This window comes from Notamacropus eugenii, chromosome 1, assembly GCF_028372415.1.
Source record: "Notamacropus eugenii isolate mMacEug1 chromosome 1, mMacEug1.pri_v2, whole genome shotgun sequence".
In the NCBI taxonomy this organism is placed as follows: domain Eukaryota; kingdom Metazoa; phylum Chordata; class Mammalia; order Diprotodontia; family Macropodidae; genus Notamacropus; species Notamacropus eugenii.
In genome coordinates, this window is record NC_092872.1 from 389,408,696 (window position 1) to 389,424,797 (window position 16,102).

Genomic DNA, 16,102 nt, shown 5'->3' on the forward strand with positions numbered 1-16,102 from the left:
CAAAGTAGGAGATATTGTTGAGTGGTGGTAGTAGAAGGAGAATCTAGAAGTGACAATAGGGAGCAAAAAGTATTCCTGCTCTCCCACTATAACCAGTGAGATGAGGGATTTGTGTGCAAGACTGGAAAGAGTGACCAAGGATGCATCAGTAGGGAGCCAAGTCTCAGTGAAAGTCAGTTGACAGAAGGAATGGGAAAAGAAAAAGTTTAGGATGAAAACAGATTTGATCATTACGGAGCAGGCATTCCAGTGGAAGGAGTAGGTAGATCTTAAGTAGGATATTTAGTGGAAAAGATTGAGAGGGATGGTAGGAGCAGACAGTTGGGGATGGGGAATATGATTTGTACATCAGTAGCTAGTGGTTCAGAATCACTGAGATGGCAATATAAAGGGTTATGCTAACCCCTTATGAAGAAGTCCAGGAATGAGTCCAGCATCCATAGCTTGAGAGAGGTTCATTGAGGATGAGTGATTAGTTCCAACCTCATAGAGGTTGTAGTGTTGTATACCATTAGACCTAGGAGGCCCATTGCATTACAGACAGGTATAGGCAAAGGTATGGCCTGAAGGAGTCCAATCAGGAGGCACGAACTGGCAATTCAAGATGGGTCAGGGTAGCAAAAGGTTTCTGGAACAGAGGTCTCTAGACCAAAAAGACCAGAGAACTAGATCCAGGGTGACACAGGGCTCTCTGAGATGGACCTGGCAGAGAAACAAAGGCCAGGAAGCAAGTGACCTTAATTTGGGGCTGAAGCAGAGCTCCCTGGGAAGTGTCTGGAGCAAATATGTATTCAGTAACATAGGGTCTTACAAGTGATGTTAGATGTGGCTTTCAGATTTGATTCTAAGTCTACTTTTATATGGCTCTCTGATAGAAAATCATATTCAGGATTTTCATTCCTAAGGGAAAATTAGGTTAATATGGGTTACCACATTAAGACCCTTTTGAACGGATGGGAATCCAAAAGATGCTGTTACTAGTGAAACTTCAGATGTGCGTATCCATTTGCTGAATAAAAGGTCTTAGAACTATAAGTTTCTGGACATTTGCAGTAGCTAGCTGTGGCTAATGTGGTCAACATTGGAGTTTGAATGTTCTCCATTGAACAAAAAGTCTTAAAAGAATGTCTGTATTTTAATAAAGACTAACAAGCACACAACTTACCTCGTGTGTAGTCGTCGTCATCAATCTGAGTTGAATTGCCAGCCAAGCTCCAAAGAGCAGCTAATGTACTCTTGCTCCTCTACCCGCCTGCTCCCAATCTTGTTTTTTGCTTTTGATTTGTAAACATCCTGCCCTATGTGCATCATTAATTCCCATCTGTGATACCTTATTATGCTTCATGCTGCTCCTCTCAGATGGTGCCAAGGTAAAGTAAAAACACCAGCCTAGTCACTGTCATTGTCCTATATGCACAGTTTTGCAGAGTATGGTAAATATCAGTTGTGTCCTTAAATTTTGGGATATCCAGCAACTTATTTAAAAGTGAATGAAAGGAATTAGCATCCAGAGCAAAGATAAGTGTTACAAAACCAAGAAGAAGAAAGAAGTTAAATGGAGTAGGAAAGTGCAATGAGGGCTCTTCTTGGGCCCTTTAAGAAAGATCCATGTATGTGACCAGTCAGTCAGTTTTTTTATACCCCTTTTTGTAGGATAGTATATATTTACGTAGCATTAGTCAAATCGAGTTAGGTGATTTTTCTCTTAAGTTGAATTTTTTTCTTTTATTATAAACAGATGATGTCTGCTTCTGAATACATAAAATAGATGGATTGGATAACTATTCTACACCGAGTATCATTGTAGTCATGTGTAGAAACCCCCCCAACTTCTCAAAAAAATTAAATTCTCAGCTCTTCAATGACCACATGTGCCAAGTTTTAACACTCAAAAACTAGTACTTATGGTGAAAAAAAACCTTGAATTTATGGTACCACTAGTGACTAAATACCAGAAAGAAAGAAAAACTAGACTCAGTTAAATGAAAGCTTAATTCTAGACTCACCGAGTACAATCTCAAAAGATACAGCCTCACATGACAGCATAAAAAGATGTTATTTTTTTTAAGTTGCAAAGCAAATTTGTTCTTACATTAATAAATGTTAATAAATAAATGGGTCATAGTTATAACTCATCTCCTAAGATTAACTAATCTGTTTTTCTCTATTTTGAAAGTTTGAGTTTTGTTTTAAACAACATATTTATACTGTTTAAGGTAGTTTTGAGAGGCGTACGGCATAGTGGATAGAACAGCCTCAAACTCAGGAAGCCCAGGGTTCAAGTCCTGTTTCTGACACACACTGATTGTGTGCCCTGGGCCAAAGGTATCAAACACATTGCCCACAGCACTCCAGAGTGTGGCCCCAAACCAGACTAAAATGTAATTTGGAAATACTTTACTGAGTAAATAAAGATTCAACAAAATACAGATAACATTACATTTTGAAACTAAGTTATTATGTGGCCTGTGGAGATCCATATGTATGAGTGGCCCTCATTATATGAATGAAATCAGTTTGTATCAAATAACAATTCTGCTTTTAGGTAACTCTAATTGTTAGGAAATCATTCTTGACAACAAAGTCTGAAATTGCCTTTTTTGCAGTGTCTGCCCCATTGCTCCTAGTCCTACATGCTGGAACCAAACAGAACAAATCCTCTTAGTGGAAATGTGACAGCACTCCACATACTCAAGACAGCCATCATTTCCCCCCAAAGTCTTCTCTATGCTGAGCATCCCTAGTTACTTAAACCAGTCTTAATATGGCTTTTCCCTTCTTCACCATCCTGATTATCCTCCTCTGGATGAGAATAACTTGCTGTCTTTCCTAAACTATGACTCCAGGAACTGAACACGATATTTCAGAAACAAAGTACTCGACTCACTAGAGTAAAATGCAGCAGGACTCCCATGTCTTTATTCCTGGAAGCTGTACTTCTCTTAATACAGCCTAAGATAGCATTTACTTTGTTGGCAACCACAATGCTGATTCATACTGTGAGTCATAGTGAACTTCCTGTCCACTAAACCTCAAATATTTTTCAGATAAATTGCGATCTAACCTTCTTTCATTTTTAATTGTGAAGTGTATTTTTTGAACCTAAGTTTAATACATTATATTTGTTCCTATTTTAGGGTAAAGGAATATAATTATTCTGTCCTTCATTATATTGTCCATTTTGTTATATATACTACCCTTCATTTTGTTATATAATTATCCTTCCCAGCTTTGTATCATACACAAAGTTGATATGCTATCCATGTCTTTTTCCAAGTTACATATAAAAATGTTAAATATCACAGGGCTAAGGACGGGTTCCTGGAGCACTATGCTGCAATTTCTTGCCAGGCTGACATGCAAACATTACTAGCTACTCTGTAGTCAAATCATTCAGCTAATTCTGAATTCATGTAAATATACTATTTTATATAACCCACATCTCTAAATCTTTTACACAAAAGAAGTGTGAGATAGTTTTATTGAATGCTGGCTCTTAAATAAGGGAATAAGTATTCTTCAGTTACCTACTATGTGCCAGGCACTCTAAGCACTTTATAAATATTATTTCATTTGATCCTCATAACAGCTCTGGGAAGTGGATATTAGTAGCCCCATTTTACAGTTGTTTAAACTAAGGCGGATAAGTTAATCACCTTCCCCAGGGTCACACAGATAGTAAGTGTCTGAAGCTAAATTTTAACTCAGATCTTCCTGACTTCAGGCTCATTGCTTTCTCCACTGGACTAGCTATCTCTAAATCTAGTTAAACTATCAACTACCAGTTTATTAGCCCTGTTCAAAAAACAAAAGAACAAGAGTGTAGTGGCCTGACCTGTTCTTGACAGTTCTTTGCAATTACCACTTCTTTTTCTAAATAATTACTATACATCTCTTTAATAATCTGTTCTAGAATTTTCCTAGGAATAAATCAGACTCACTGCTGCAGAATTTGCAGTCTCACATCTCTTCCCTTTTAGATATTTGCCCTTTTCCAGACTTGTGTCCTCTTTCTCTCATACTCTCTGATGTCAGTTGGCAGCCACTCACCAATCATATCTGTCATTTATTTCAGTACCTGAGGTTAAAGGTACATCCAAAAGGAATTTTCAGATGTTTTGAAGTCATATTCAATTCCACAATTTTTGAAAGCCCTAGACATTACTGAGCAGAAATAGTATTTCACACAAACTGACAGAATCAGATGTCTTTGTGTGATCAGACTATTAATTGGTTATAAGATTAAAGATAAGAAGAATACACAACATTTGGTTGCAACAACATCTGCCTGAACTTACCAGATAAGCCATTGATACTGAAAATTGAGAAATGGGAAACAGCAAAGATATTGTTGACCTTCATGATCACCATTTCCTGATATAAAGTAATGCCACAGATAGGCTGCAAGAGCCCAGGCACCTCCTTAGCCAGCAAACTCTTGTATCCCCTTGATGAGCAAAGAGATAATGACAACCTCTATTTATAATGCAGACCCTTTTTGTAAGACACTTACAGAGAAACATGTCAAAAAGTGATGAGCAGTGTCGCCTCATGAAACAGTAAGGAGCCACAGAAGTGAAAAGGGCAGAAAACCTGGCATGAGACCCAACGATTCATAAATATGGGAAGAGGATAGTATATAGATATTAAATGTGATAAGTATGTTAGCATTTCAGTAACATTCTGGTTTCTTCTGTGACGATGGAATCACCTCATTTGGGCTGTCAATGTCTCAGTTCCCTTCTCTTTCCCCACCTTAACAGGGCATATGAAGAAATAGAAATGGAACTTAAGAGAAAGTGGAAGATAATAGTGACTGGACCAGATTTAGCATATATATTGACAAATCTATCCTGAAGAGAGTGCAATCTTGAAAATATTGAGAGATTGTTTTATACAGTATCTGTAAGAAAAAGTAGTTTTAAAAAAATATTTTTATTAATGAGCATTATAATAACAAAAGTCATTTAACTGACAGGACATCAGTGAGCACTTGCACATATGCCTACTTTCTAATCCTAGTAAAACCTTTAGGGAAATGGTCTGCACATGTATTCAGAGTATATTTGGGGAACATAGGAGAAGAAACTGATCAGGCTTTTTTGTTTTTTATAGCAGGACCACACATCATTACAGTTATACAGTTGACTCAAAGTTGCAGAAAATCAAAGTTCCCAATGTATTTGTTATTTATTGATTATAAAAAACATTTGACTCAGTAGAATAAAGCACATCCTTAAAAGCTGTCCTTTATAGCTTGTATGCAAGGTTCATGCCAGTGTTTGTGAGGAAAAATTAATGCACAAGTTTGTGTCTTAACTTGATGGTGATTACTATGTTTCAATAGTATATCATGTTTCCATTTGTCAAGGGCAGAAATGGTTCCCAAAAAAATCTTGTCCTTTTAGTATAAAATTTAGAACTAAAATGTGCCCATTTCTACCCTTCCCCATTGAGTTTCCAGATGATGAGAACAATATTTTACCTACTAAAAGCCTAATAATTTCTTTAAGATTCCTTTAGGAAAAAAACAAGTTGTAGTCTACAGCTAATGTAACTGGCAGTTGTAGAAGAGAAGCATTTATGTGTGAAAAACACTATTTTTTAAAGGGAAAAAACAGGTAGTCTCCAAGGGAAAAAGAAGTAATATAGGTCTCTAGTGTTATAAGTTGTGCTGTAACTTTTTCACTTTCCCATTTACTTCCAAGTTAAATGAGAAGAGTATTTCCTGCATTGTCACCCAGAAACAGCTCATTTGCTCTAGTTCTGTGAAAAGTAATCACAAATTTTTTTTTCTCTGATAGTTTGGGTAGTTATCTTGCAACTCAGATACTATATACACTTCCAACATTGGTGCCTATGTGGGAAACACTAAATTTTTATTTACTTATCCGTGTACGCATTATAACATCTCAAGAGGATGTGAGCTCTTTGAGAGAGTAGAGATTGTTTCATTATTTAAATTCGTATCCGCAGTGCCTTGCTGGCATGTGGGTACATAGTAAATCCATGCAGTTTGATTTGATTGAATTATTAAAACCTTCTTTGAACTTCTGTGTATGCCTCTTCTCCCCCAAAGGAGTGAGTTGCTCCAGGGGAAAAAAAAATCATTTTATATAATAATTCTTGTGGCATTTTCTGGTATTGGTTCTATATTGTATTCTAATCCCTGCAGATTTGTTTGGCCTTATTGGGTAGTGTTTTTAATCTTTAAAACTATATCACAATCTACACTGTGCTAATTTAATTTGATTTAATAAAAGAAAGGAGCATAGATAGTATTTCAGGTTTTTAGAGTTTTGTTATACTTCAAAGCCATGATTTCGTTGATTTCCCTAACATGGATTGTAATCCCTCTGCACTATAACAGAAAGTCTTTGTGAACTGCTGTGGCCAAAAAATTCCTCATCCTGGGGTAACTCTGAAGATGAGCCTCTGAACTTTGGCTACTCTTATTGAGCCCTCAAGAACTCAGAATCTCCTCAGTACAATGAAACATTAAAATTGGACTTTGAAAAGAGCCAGCCTCCATAGTATACAGTATAAAGAATTGGCCTTATAGTGTGGAAGACCTGGGTTTGAGTTCTCCCTGTCACAGATTCTGGCTGTGGCTGTTCCTGGGCCAGTCAGCACCACGGGAGCTCTAATGACTGCTAGTCACAGAATTGCATGTGGGTGTGCGTCTGTGTGTCTGTGTGTGTCTGTGTGGTAGAGAAAATTTCCTTACCGTGAGTATATGTGCCACAATAGCAGTAAATCACGTCTGGTCCAAAAAAAAAAAAAAAAAACGACTTCAGGAAGGAGATTTTCAAACAACATTTTGGCCTTTTGATTTCTCTTGGAGCTTTGTTATATATCTCAACATGCATCCCTTGGTACAAGGCTTCTAGAAGGTGAGCACCTTCTTTTTACAACCTATTTCTCTGACCTTTTCTGCTTCCCCCCCACTACCAAGCAAGACATGAATCTACCATCATCTTTGCTACATTCTCTTTGGAAACATAAAAACTGTTACTCTTTCTCACTGTGGAAATATCAGTCAGGTAGACAGTGGAAAGAACAAAAGTATTTATTATTTTATGATAGGTATGTTTTATATATATTGAGAGCTCTGTTGATTTCCATTCTAGGACATGTTTACTATAGTTATTCTTATTTGGCCTCTCAAATTCTTTTTGTGGATTGCCTTATTTATGGGAAATACCTAGCATATGTGTAGATTTTCAACAGTAGTTTTGAAACCTGAAAATCAAGTCATATACCTTTCATGAAACTTAACATGACTTTTTTTGACCCCAGATCATTGTTTTGCAAGTAATTTAACTAAAAATTTTATAAGAAAGATGTCTTTATTGTCCCTCTCTCCTCTTCTCCTTCAGAGATTACCTAAGCAGATTGAAGAACGGAATGAAAAACTAAAGGCAGAAATGTTAGGTAAGTACATTCTTTCTCTCCAAGGGAGCTATTATTGTGAGACAGTAGCTACTTATGATAAATTCAGTGTAGTACTTAAGTAGAAAGGGAACACACAAACTACTATTGAATGAAGTCATATCCTGTTTTGAAAATTACTGTAGACTAGATATGAGAACTGACATGATTTGCTACTAGACTAGACTTTCCACTCTGGGAACAAATTCCATTTGGGCAGTCAGTCTACTTGGCAGAGTATTCTCTCTCTCTGGGCACATTTTTTTTTTTCCAAGTAGACCAAATACAGACCTTTTAGTTAGCTGCAAACAAAACCTGATCCCATTGTTGTTCCTCTGTGTAATCAAAAAAAAAAAAATCCATCTGTTCGGACTGTTAGAAATCTTGAAAGAAAAATATTCTTTTCCTTTCTTAGCAACATTGGTTTTACAGATATCTATCAGCTAAGCTATCTCCAGTGCCTCTGTTTCAAGCTAAATTTGCTTGCTTTCATCTGGTACTTAACTCTCAGAAGACTTAAGGGCTGTGGCTAGTAATATAATGTAATGTTTATTGTCATGTGTTAACAGTTTTTCAGTAGCCATATAATTTTTAAATGAATATAGAAATCATTAAATTATAGCTTTTAAATGTGACCTTGCTATAGACTGCAAAGGGAAGAAAAGTCATTTTCCACATTGTCTCTTAACCCAGCAAGTGATCCTTGGAGTTCTTTTTCTCTGTTTTCCATCGAAGCTGATGTGCTTTGAAATCTTTGAAAGAAAACGGTCAGTCTTGGCCAAAGATAGTATTATTTCCTTAAGTACAGTTCCTTGTCAGCTTTTTGAAGTGCACTACATATTTCATTAGTGTTGGTGGCCAAACTATGGCTGGAGAACTGGCTGTAATTATGCTAACAATAACCTGCAAACACTGCTGGTATTTGTTATTAGAAAATGAAGTTGTATGGTTATATTTCCTTTCTATTGGAAGGAAAGGCCATTTGCTGCACCCTTCCCCCATGGGAAGAGTGTCCTCATGGAGACTGTTAATGCGCTTTACAGTCTCTGTCTCTTATTAACAGTTCATTGGCACTCAGGAAGATTCCCCAAGATAACAGTTAATTCCCTGCTAATCAGAGCAAGTGATTGTGATAGCTCCCAATTTGTGAAGAGGGATGGGCAGCAGGAATTCTTTCTTTGCTTAGGTTCTATTTTGATTATTAGTTTTATGGATATGAACTATGCAGAAAATGTCTTAAAAAATAAGAGGTTGCGCGTAGCCTTCTCACCACTCCTTGGCAACATTGGCATGTCTTTCTTAAAGATTAATAGTTCACTGTGTCTAGATTTTAGGTACTAAGTCTTGAAACAAAACCTATTTTGGGGTACTGAATAGGAGGCAATTGTACAACCAGCTCAGGTGAGTAACAAGAGGATGGAATTGTACATGTAGCAGCAGTAGCTTGGGCTAGAAGTGGAATTCATCATCACTTCTGTCCTGAGGAGAAATATCCAGCCCAGAGGAGAGTAAAGGTATACTAGGAGCATTGTTTTTTCACCCTTGCTTCATGTTGCACCTTCAGTAAACCAAAACAGGACTTCTTCGGTTGTGTGTGTGTACATTATATTGCCTCCTGGCCTTGGTTTGTATTGTTCCCTTCTGGTAACATCTTCCTACCACTCCTGTTATTTGGCTTATCTACTGTTCTGCTCACCTCTGCTGCCTGCAGTAGTGAGTACATCAGGAGTCTGCTGAGATATTTGAGATTTTGTTTTCTCGATGCTACCATCTCCTGTGACTCCACTTGTGCTGGATGCTCAGGTACTTGAAGTGGCTCTTGGCTGTGCCCTGCCATCCCTAACCATCCACCATCTATGCATGAAGGGAACTGAGAGTACTGTCTTGAATGGATTCTAATTCTGAAAGATTGATGGAAGTAATAGTAACTAGTCTGTTGAACCAAGGAAATACTGTTGGGACTAATAACATAAATTATTTACATGTAGATAGACTATCTTTTCTTGCTTCTCTGTTCTAAAAATACTGGATTATCTGGGCCTTCAGTAAAAATGAACTGGGATCATTATTCCTTCTTTAGAAATTGCCAAAATCACTCTGACTTCCTGTATCACATTGTCCTCAGTGCCTCCTTCCAAAGTCTTAACAATTTTAAACCTTACCCTAATTACAGAGTTATGCTTCTAGCAGTTAATATTCACTAGTCACAAAGGCCTATACATAAGATGTGTCTTTTTTTTCCTCCTCATTATGTATGTGGTTTATTGCAAAGCAGTTCACACATCAAGTTCAGATGATTCTTGCTTATCAAGAAATAAACTCACCAGTTTGCAAATGATCTAGAGCCTTGTTTGTTCTTGTTTTCTGCCTTCCTGCTTCTGACCTCCTCTGCCCAGAAATCACTGCTGCTCCTTTCACTGTTTGTAGAAAGACTTATTCCACACTCCTGTATTACCCAGTAGCTAATGTGAAAATCTACATTAGGTATGGGGAGTTCATTTTCTCAGGACTAAGCCATCTCTTTACTTACAGAAAATCCAGAGTTGACTGCATGGCTAAGACTTGGGCTTCATTAGAGAGGAAGTGTGGTATCAGGATCTAATTTTAAGCTGTTCATGCTTTCTAATTAGAAGGAAAGGAAACCCCAAAGTAGTTGTTATATATTAAACATCAGCAATGTTAAGGTGATGAAAACAAATGGTGTTTCTCTTATTCCATTCAGCTGACTTGCAAAATAGCTTCACATTTAAGCTGCTGCACTCTCTAAACTGTATGATGAATCTGCTGAGATACTGGCTTATTTGATCAGTAGAGCTCATAACGTTACTGGAAGGCACAAAAACTAACATATATCAGAGCTGAAATTCATTGATCTAAAAGAAAAGAAAAGGCCAACACAGACTTTTAATGGCTGAAAATGCCTATCTAGCAATACAAGCAACATTCTGGACTACCCTTTCTGCCTTGGGATTTCAGAAGGAAAAATGACCCTTGCTTTGTGAAATTCCTAAAGGTCAAGGGTTCAGTGAAACATCCAGAGTGGTGAGTGATCATGCCACAAGCAGCAATGAGGACATTTAATTGATTGTTTCCCAGATGGAGAGGCATAGAATTTGGCAGTCAGATTTTAAAATATAACAGATTGGTGAATCTAGAAAGTAAACCTATCTGGAGTACAGGAAAGTTGGAATAAGCCCATGGCACCCAGGATAACTCTCTGAACAGGAAATAGGAAAAAAATAAACAGGAAACCAAAAAAAAAAAAAAACCATGTGAGTGTATTTGTGTGTCCATGTCCATATGTCAGGGTGTTTGTTCTTGAAGGATTTTAAAGTTACCAAGTCCTATTTTACCTCACATGATATCTCTCCCATTGTCATCACTGTTATTCCTTCTTACCTACACTATGATAACACCTCTTAATTAAGCTTACCACCTTTAGCTTCATTCCCTTCATCATTCCTGCATAGATTACCAGTCATCTTCCTAAGGCAGAGCTCTGAACACATAACTCCAAAACTTTCCATCACTCTTAATGTCCTATATGATGAAGCCCAGGCTTGGCATTCAAGACTTTTCAACTACATCTTTAGCCTTTATATTCTGCTGCATCCCTGCACATAACTCAGAATGTAAAAGTTGGGATAGACCACAGAAGCCATCTAGCCCAGCCTGCAAAGGATGCCCACTATGTTATATCATACAAGTTTCATTGAGAGACTTCTAGTGTTGGGGAAATAAATCCCTGCTCTTGCTCTTAGTATAGAATCAGAAGACTATGGTTGGAGAATATTACATACACTGTCAGATGTGGTTACTGTGTTGGCTGGTTTTGCTTAACTTTTGTTATGCTCAGGGTGGGGGGCGGGGATCAGCATTGTTATTGGATAATGACTGTTAAATTATATCAACAACATTCTCCTGATTTGCCAATCTAATAATCCTCTCTGAAAAAAAAAAATTTTAGTCTGCCATGATCTATTCTCAGTCAAGCTATGCTGACTCTGTAATCACTTTCTGAATGTTCATAAGCCATTCCTTTAATATTTTCTGTAGTTTTACTAGGAATAGAAGTCAGGTTTGCAGGCCTATAGTTTTGACTCTAGTCTCTTCTCTTTAAGAAAAAAAAGAATCAGGACATTTTTGTCCTTTTAGTCCTGGCTGTACCCCTTATCCTGAAAGATGATTTGAACTCTGTGAGGGCAGCTAGATTGTCTCTTATTATCTCCTTATCTGGGGTTTCATCTCAGAAATCTAGAAAAGGCTAGGAGAAACTTCAGAGACCAAATAAGACTAGCTATACTAGGGCTAATTCTCTGTTTAACTGTATTTTATTTTTCCCTTTACAATCCATATAGGTCATGTTCCTAGGCAGATAAAGCAGAAATAAAATAAGATTTCTCTCTTTTATTACCTTTATCACATCCATCCCAACATAACTTTTTTGAAAGACTTTTTTATTGTCCTTGTAGCATTCATCACCAGCCTCAATTCATTCTGAGCACTTCTGAATTTTTTTTTGTTACTGAAGCCAGTAACTCTTCACAGTTTCGCTTTCATCATTCTTGCCCTTCCTAAAATCTAGAACTCTTCCTTCCATCACCATCCCTTTCTGCATTTCTGTATCTTAAAATCCGATTTATTTTTTGAAACCAAGCTTGTGTCACTTTGGCTGCCCGATTTCTACCGCTGGATCCACCTCCAAAGTTTAAAAAAATCTCTCCTTTTTCTCTGATCTCCCATTATTCTTTCTAACTTGTATTTAAAGAAGCTAGGTGGCAGAGTAGGTAAGTGATCTGGGCTTAGTAAAGTCAAGAAAACTTGAAGCTCTGCTTCTGCCTTAGACATGTACTTTTACAAACCTTAAACTGCTATATAAATGCTACTTATTGTTTTGTATTATATGTATCATATATTTATTATACATGATATGTATACATATTTTATCTTTCCTCTTTAGAATCTCCATGATGGAAAGGAATGTTTTGGGGGGCCTTTTTTTCCCTCTACAGTGCCTCACATACATCAGGCAAAAGTTTGCTAAATGAATTATACTCAACTCCTAGCATTCCCTAATGTAGAGACCATTGTGATGATCACTGCAGATGAGAGGAAGCCTGGCCTATAGTTGTAACCATCAAGACTCCCCAGTAAACAGAAACATGAAACTCTTGACTGGGGATAATTGCATAAGCTCTGGAATATAAAAAAAGGAAGACAGAGTAGCAGTGCCAAGGTGGCATCTAAAGAGGAAGCATGAAAGTCTGAGAGAATATGCATAGGTGCCCAGTGGGAAGAAGTCAGACAGCTATAGGAAGTAAAGAATCAGGCAAAGTCAAAATAAAATGCTCCATTTATATCAGGCCATGTTTTAGCATTTCTACTGTTCCCTCGTAGCTGGTTCTTGCTCTGTGCTTTATAGGAGTGCCCTTTGGTGCAGTATTGTTGCTTAATATAAAACCATTGCTAATCCAACTAATAAAAATGGTCCATCCTTTACATACAAAGATCAGTGGACGGCCCTACGTAGAGAATTCTTTTTCTGGTAATGGAAGGTTTTGCTGATTCGGACTGACCCTCACCTAGCTGACCAGATCAGTGGGAATGTTTGTCAAATCGGCCTGGGTCAGATTGCTGGCTCTTGGCTGTGCTTTTACAAAGTGGCCCCTTAGGGTGTGTTCATTCACCCCATGGGCTGATTTAGGTACAGCATCATTTTCCTAGATTTTGGTGCTCTCTTCTCACTCCCTTCAGCTAATAATACCCTGTGACTGACCCAGCTACCTAATAGTATTGGTTATTTTCAAAGGAGGCAACTGGCTATCTATTCCAAATCCAAATGGTTGCAAAGATTTTTAAATGATCCTCTTTGCTTTATGAGTAGCAGCTCAACCTTTGTGCGGCAGAGCAGCAGATAATTTATTGTTTACTTTGTACAGGTATTATGGAAAGGAGAAGAATACAGACATGATTATGATACTGTTTCTCACTTTGTAGAAGATGAAATCTAGGTTCTCCTGTGTCTTTTCATGTCTTGTTCTTTGCCCCACCCTTGTCAGTTCAGTTTAATGATAGATATTGAGGAATTGCAGAAAAGAGGTTCTAATATGGGCCAATTAAGGTTGAACTCTAATCTATTAGAGGGGAAGAATTTTTTGAGTGACAGGCAGTGCAATCAGAATGAGGGTACTCTAGTCTTAACGTTGGAACATGACACTCAGTAATTATGTCCCATCAGAAATAATCTTCTCAACCTACAGTACAGACAATAGATATTTTTTTCCTTCTCACCCAGTCGAAGAGCTCATTGATACCTCTGGCCTGTTTAGACAGGAAATTGTGAACTTAAAAGAGGAACTCTGGCAGGATTCTCTTGTTTCTGACTGAGAGAACATGTGTAGGGCAGGGTACAAAATTGAAATGACTGCATAGCTGAGACAGCAACTTCATCTTATTTTGGCCTTGATGGAAGAGTAGAGTTGGAAACTATTGGAATTCATCATCAGGTACTTTTGTTAATAGGCATTTCTTTGCCCAGAAGGGGAAAGCTAACCTAAGGCTGTCTTTGCATTTTGTCATCAGGTTGCAGCGTGAGGTAACTTGGCCTCTCCCTGTCTCTGATCCTTTCCCTTACTTATCAGAGTTTTTTTCTTCTGCACTGCAGGTAAATTAAAAGATCTTGGGAACTTGGTTCTCCGGCCTTTTGGACTATCCACAGAAAACTTCCAGATCAAGCAAGATTCCTCATCTGGTTCCTACTCTATTAATTTCGTTCAAAATCCAAATAATAACAACAGATAACATAAGATAACCATAGTAACTCCCTTAAAAGTTGGCTTGGAAATTGTGTGCAGCTTGTATTTAGCAAGGGAAAAGGCACTGTCAGTGTTTAACTTGTAAAAGCATCTACCTAAAAGAAAAGCTATTCAACAGAGCACAGTACTTCTTTTTCCCTTTTGTTTTACTGTCAGAGTGAAATATATTTACTGATGTGATGGGCCTAATTTTACCTCCCTTTTGTGGTGTACAGCTACTACCCTTGGTGCCCTCTGCACGTCATTTGTCCTCTTCTCTGAGGAAGCCTGCAAAAGCAGGGCTGACCCCTGAGCAGCACAAAGCCATTCGCTCTTGTTCAATCCCAGGAAACAGCTCCTTGAACCAACCAGGCCTGTCTAAAGAGTGGAAGTGATTGGTTTCCCATCATCCCTTCCTCCCCTCCACCATTTTCTCTCCAAATACACTGCCAAAGCTCTTGTGATCTTCAATACTTTATTATTTCTCCTTATGGTAATAAAGGCTTTCTGTGACTTAATCTGGATTTGATTGTGAATTTTTTGCCCATATGGACAAAAGAAACCAAGTTCTTCTAAGATTTTTAGAGTGGTCCTGAGATTCTTGGTGTAAAGTGTTACATGTGTACTGTCTCATATGATAGCTAAGTATGCTGAACTATTTTTCTCTTTTAATCTTCATTATAAGAGATGGGTCACTGGGTAGGGAAGGATTGAGAGGAATATATTTGGAAGTAAAAACAGAAGACAATAAAAATAAGGCTAATAAGTTGCAATACAACACAGAACAAACATTTTAAGTACCACAGATGTGCACAGTATATTAAATGCCTACACTGAAGATTTTCTTGAAAAAATTAATGCTACACTGGAATGCTGAGATTCACAAAGTCCTCTCTTTTGCATAGTGCAGCAGCGTACATCTCTGAAGGTTATTATGAAATTCAGCGTGTTTAGCTATAGCTAAATAATTGTTTCCTCTCTAATATTCCACCCTTTCTCTGACCTCTTAAAAATAATTTAACCTTAAGTAGCTTCATTTTAACGTATTCAAATCCCAGAACAATGCCCAGCATTTCCAAATTGAGTTAACCCTGTGGATGAGGCGGCTTTCAAAATGATTTTCTTAGTTTTTACATAATGTATAGAGACCTTCATTTGGTAGCACATTCATCACCAGTATCTGTAATGGTTTCTGTTCTTTCATCTACTTTGAAACCCAGTTTCTGACTCATCATGAGCCTCCCATAGGTAACCTTCTGATATAATGTTCATGGAAACAATACAATATCACACCTAGTAGGTGACCTAGTGGACAGAGAACTAGGCCTGGAGTCAGTAAGACCTGGGTTCAAAAGGGGCCAGAGACATTTACTTAATGTCTTTGTGCCTGCTTCCTCAGCTGTACAATGGAGATGATAACAAAACCTACCTCCCAGGGCTGATGTGTGGTGCAGATCAAATGAGATAACATTTGTAAAATGTTTAGCACAGTGCCTGGTATGTAGTAGATGCTATCTAAAATGTTAGCTATCCAATATTATTATTAATATTACATGATTGTGGTTCAAGCCGTCTGTTCTTGAAGTTCTCTTGGTATGGTGATGATGTGCAGGAAATGTTGCAGTCTTTACTGAATGGTACTTCGCCAGATCCATTTCCTATATTGCCAGATCATAGAAGCAAAAAAATTTTGAGTTGGAAGGGACCTTGAAGGATCCAAAGCAATCATTTAACTTCTCCCACACTAACTTCTTTCTGGAGATGAAATAGGAAAGATGAAGGAGAGGTTGATTGGAAATAGCTAATCTTGCCAAGTCTGAGATAAATATGATTGATTGGTTACTTTAGGAAGAGAAGTTGGGAAAAGTCATTTTAGA

The 16,102-nt window shown here is 37.6% G+C and overlaps 1 protein-coding gene across 1 annotated transcript in view; it reads left to right on the forward strand.

The window, feature by feature from the left end:
* Positions 1–14,743, forward strand: part of TTC1 (tetratricopeptide repeat domain 1) — a 52,120-nt gene extending 37,377 nt beyond the window's left edge. The window contains exons 7-8 of the mRNA XM_072630874.1: positions 7,380–7,434; positions 14,096–14,743. Coding sequence (XP_072486975.1) covers positions 7,380–7,434; positions 14,096–14,232 — 192 coding nt within the window. The 3' untranslated portion in view covers positions 14,233–14,743. The remainder of the gene's footprint in view (positions 1–7,379; positions 7,435–14,095) is intronic.
* Positions 14,744–16,102: the final 1,359 nt, after the last annotated feature.